This window comes from Zerene cesonia, chromosome 3, assembly GCF_012273895.1.
Source record: "Zerene cesonia ecotype Mississippi chromosome 3, Zerene_cesonia_1.1, whole genome shotgun sequence".
NCBI lineage: Eukaryota > Metazoa > Arthropoda > Insecta > Lepidoptera > Pieridae > Zerene > Zerene cesonia.
The window spans coordinates 4,406,700-4,411,678 of record NC_052104.1 but is presented as its reverse complement, the minus strand read 5'-3'; the positions used below and the strand labels follow the sequence as shown (position 1 = coordinate 4,411,678).

Sequence of the window (4,979 nt, the reverse complement as noted above, 5' to 3'; positions counted from 1 at the left end):
ATTGCAGCTACCATTTTCTCTATAAGACTCGGAGAGTCACAAGTAGGGGGAAACCTAGTGACCTTTATATAGCCTATGTCTGACATGTCATTATGAATGCAAATCTTCGCCTAGATACTAGTTGGCATCTACGGCAAAATTTTAAACCACGTTATCAGAGACGAACCTATGATAATCACTTATAGTACCTAGTAGATATATAATAGTTATGATAAAATATGATATCCCAGCTAACAATTATAATTTTAGCTACTCGTGAACTAACAATGAATCTAAAATGTTGTCGATGTACATTAGATAGAAATAAACGACATGTATTCGAATCTTTATTGTGAATAGAAGTACAAATAGGTAGAAACATAAAATATTATATACTTAACGTTGCTTTAAGCTCTAGTTTACACTAAAATTACAATTTTGAAATGAACTGAATCTCAGGACACAAAATCAAAAGAACTAAGCAAAGAAATCCTTAATATTACACCTATAACTATGGCTACTTGGATTACAAAATAATTTTGAACAGCATCTACTAGTTTATAACTATTAATAATATGTAAATATTATTCACTCTTAGACAAGAGCAATAAATTTACAAAAGAGTTTATTTCCACAACAATATTTGTTACACCAAATATTGATTATGAATTTCAGAACTGTGATAACTTAACTTATAATAAAACGGAATAACTACGGAGATCCACATCACCTTAAATTTTGTTCTCAATCATAAAAAAAACAATAAATAAATACTAAAATCACACAACAATAGTTATATCATTGAGTATAAAGAGAAAAATGTTTACTAATAACCTCTACTACATATAATATATTGTACTTCTTATTTCGTACTAATTCATTGCCAAGTGTAATAGATAGTTGATAATCATAAATTTCAATTCAAAAGACGCACTGTATTAAGTTATATGCAATGTAAAATGGAATTAAGACTAGAAAGATACAATAAAAAAATTGTTGCGTTATACCAAAAATTAATGTTCATCAGGCATTCAGTTTGATTTATCACATAAATTATGAATATTTTATTAATCCTAAAATTAAAAATAATAGTACAGTTGCCAATTTAATAAATATAATATCTATGAGTTAAATACCATTGCCTAGCATGAGCCGAGAAAATATTATAGTAATTTATAAACACAATAATTATAAAACATAATGTAACTGATAATCAGTAATGCTCCTCGATAGTAAACAGGAAATATGCATTCTAAAAGTTTCATTCACAGTAAATCAGACATAGAATACTGTATAGTACATAATTATTAAATTTTCAGATGCTGGTAGTAAAACTGTTTAAACGAATGCATTCAGTATATGATTTTGCTGGGTGGTGCTGTACTGCTAGTGCTCATAGCTTGTTCGAGAGTGTCTAAGCGCTTGTAGGCGTGGCCTCGGCTGTTCCTTCTACGATTTGATTGCCTGCCTTCTACTATCAAACCCAAAATCTGTAAAATAAACAAAATTTGATTTTCTTTATGGACAAGTAGGTGATCAGCCTTCTGTGTCTTGCCAGACCAAGACATTTTTTTATCCCTACCGAAAATCGAACCCAATACCCATCAGTTCTACACTCACACATTAACCACTATACTAAGGGCTAGGTAGGATGAGTACATGGTAATAATTCTTAGTAAATTAATGAAATTATTTGATGAATTACAAATCATTTTTAAGTTTTAGATTTCATAATTATACTCACCACTTTAGTGACTTTACTCTTATTATGGTACAAAACGTACAAGAGCCCAACGAGAACAACTGTTGTCAAGAAGAATGGGAAGAAGTGGTCATCTTCCTCTACAAATGTATCCTGAATTGTGTTAGGATATACCATTTCTGTTAACAAAATTACACATTTAAAAAAAAATTATTCCAATGACTATTTCAATTATAAATAACATATACATATTGTCAACATATAATAATCACTACCTATCCTACTAATATTATAAATGTGAATTACGCAAAACTACTGAACCGATTGCAAAGAAATTTGGTATGTAGATAGCTGGACAACTGGAACAACACATAAGCAATTGAATTTTATCCCGATATTCCTACGGGATATAGACTTACGCGGGTGAAACCGCGGGATTCAGCTAGTGAATGTATATTTTACACTATGAAAATAATGTTACTATCGTAGTTGGGCAATGTAGTTTGTAAGTACATGTGGCGGAACATTACCAGTTATGTATCATGCCAAGAATAATTTTTTCTGTTAAGTTAGGGGGCAAGTTACAAGCAAACTGTGCTATTCTGTTATCCTATAATTGTGTAGATTTTAAATAATCCAAACCTTACATAGGTAACCCGTTCTATAGATTGTCCAATTGACAATGTAAGATTCATATCAATTGATTATAATCTACTAAAAAAATAATACATTAAATTGTAAGGAATATTATTTGTAACAATTAGTAGTTATACAGTTGCAATTTCAGAGAATCTTTTATAATCCAGCCATGTTTAGAGCATTATGATGATGTCACACTAGCGTCAAAGGCAATGTTTCAAATTCACTTGTACAAACATTGATTTTAATTATTCATTTACCTTCAGCCAAATTAACTTTACATTTGTATCAATATACTACGCACAATGATGCTCAAATAATTTCAGTTTGATGGCTAGGTTGGATTAAATTCTGTTTCATTTTAATATATGATTCCTTAAAAGAAATTAATTTTCAAGTATGAAAGTATATAAAACAATAGATAACAACTATTTCTTATGTAGTAATAGACATCCTTTTAGGGTTGGAGGGTTACATTTGAATTAACATTTACGTGTTATATATATGATATACCACTGTGCACTTCCAAATTGGATCCCTTTGTATGAATGCTTGCTGGATCATTATTTTAATAAATCAGCATAAAACTAAAATAATGTATGCAAAGCAACTATATATTCAGTTCAAAATAATTTAAATGATTTAAAACTGTATGAAATAGTTACAAATATTAGACAAAACAATTATACCTCTTTGTCCGATATCAACATTAAATGATGTAAGGGGTAGTTTATTTATGTTTTCATTTTCTTTTGATTTTTGTGTTTCAATTTTTGGGTCTGCATTCATTTCCTCATCCATGTTCTCTTGATCAGAAAAAGGTTCACCAGGTCCTGAAATAAAAAACATCAATGAACTCAAATAAATAACAAATATCAAACTCACTTAAACTGAAGATTTCTCAGCTACTATTTAATAACAATTAGAACTGTCAGAAGTATGTTACAGACTTTTATTAACCAACATTCCCAACATGATGAAAGGAGAACATTGACTCTAGATAAAGGAACTTCAATCTTACATATTATATAAATCTTACCAATATTTTAACTTTAAGTTAAAATAACAAACATATTTATATATACATAATGCACCAATAAATGTAGTGGTAATCTAAACTAAAAATTATTATAACAAAAATTGTTGAAAATTTTGAAAATTCAATATGAAAACTTACCAAAGTCATTTTCCATATCATTGTCAGTTTCGTCAACAAGATCATGAGGCACATCTGGTTTGGGATTTTCAATAACAGGTTTCTCTTGATTTTCCTTTTCAGGAGGTGATTTCAAGGCAGGTTCTTCTACAGGTTTTTGAGATTCACTCTTAGATGAAGGAGGAACTGATTTATCATCATTATTTTCTCTAACTTCGGGTTTTTGCAATGCTGAAATATCCTTTGATACTTCGAGGAGCACAGGTTCAATTGGAGATGGTCTGGTGGCTGATTTTGTTGATTGCTCAGACTGCTTCATTTCTTTCACTTGTGGTTCTATGTTGGTTTTTTGAGAACTACCAATATTTTTCGTTGTTTCGGAAACAACAGGTTTAACTTCAGATTTACTGTCATAACTTGTTGGAACAACCACACTACTTGAATGTGTTGCAGCATTTGCTTGCCTAAACAATATCTCTGAACCCCATTTATAATACTTACAGAAAAAGTTTGAATCTTCACTAACCATGCCGTCAACATTGCAAACTTGCAAGCATAATGAAAACTTGTTGAACAAATTTTCCAACTCCTGTTTGTACACTGTTGTAGGTTTCCACTTTTTCGCATCTTCACATATTGTTTCAATGTTCTGAGTGATACTCATTTTGGCATTAAAATTTCCTTCTAAATCCACTTCCGATCGTCCGAATGCAGTACATAATTGATTGTTTATATCATAAAACATTTTACATTCGTAATCTGTTTTTGTTGAATTTTTACTGATTAATTTACAGTTTTCCATCTTGTTTTTCATCATTTCTACTAAAAACAAGTTTTCACAGCTATTCGCCAAATTAAGTACATCATTTTCAATACCCGAAATAACTTGTGTGTGGTTTGTGTTACTCACAGGAAGTCCTAGTCCAATATAGAATATACTTACAAGAACCAAAACAATCCCGTTTGAAGACATGTTTTAACAATTGTTACTGTTTGTACAGAGAACAATCTTCGAAACGTATACGTTCACTTAACACAATTATCGTTACATAAATAAATTGTAGTGTTTGTAAGATGGAAATGAATAGTCAATGCATCTAGTTCTTTTAATAGACTCCTTGTATAAAATATTGCATGCATGCACAAGTCACAACCCAGAAACCGGAATCCAAATTACAATCATATGACATTTGACAGATGACGCAGAACCACAGAGTAAGTAATACACTACGTACGTTAGACATTGAAAAAGTCAATACTAGTCAAGATAAAAAAAATAATTTTCACAGCATACTAGGATCTTATATACTTACATGAGGTTTGAATTAAGCCGTAAAAGTAACGATAGCAAAAAAAAATGCGAGTCAAAAGAATCAGGACGTTGTTATAAATTAAGTTACCATAAGCGTAACAAAGACATTACATTTAGTGTTGCCCAAATTCAGTCTTGGTCTTGCAGTCTTGGTCTTGTTCTCGCGTTTTTGCAAGACCAAGACCAAGAAC

General features: G+C 30.5%; 1 protein-coding gene across 1 annotated transcript; it reads right to left on the bottom strand.

Annotated features, from left to right (window-relative positions):
• Nucleotides 1-313: 313 nt before the first annotated feature.
• LOC119836544 (trans-Golgi network integral membrane protein 1-like) lies at nt 314-4,662 on the bottom strand. The gene is made up of 4 exons (XM_038361924.1): nt 3,498-4,662; nt 3,010-3,153; nt 1,724-1,860; nt 314-1,469 (listed from the first exon to the last, which is right to left on the bottom strand). The coding sequence occupies exons 1-4, from the start codon at nt 4,447-4,449 to the stop codon at nt 1,332-1,334; spliced, it is 1,371 nt and encodes a 456-aa protein (XP_038217852.1). The 5' UTR covers nt 4,450-4,662; the 3' UTR covers nt 314-1,331.
• Nucleotides 4,663-4,979: the final 317 nt, after the last annotated feature.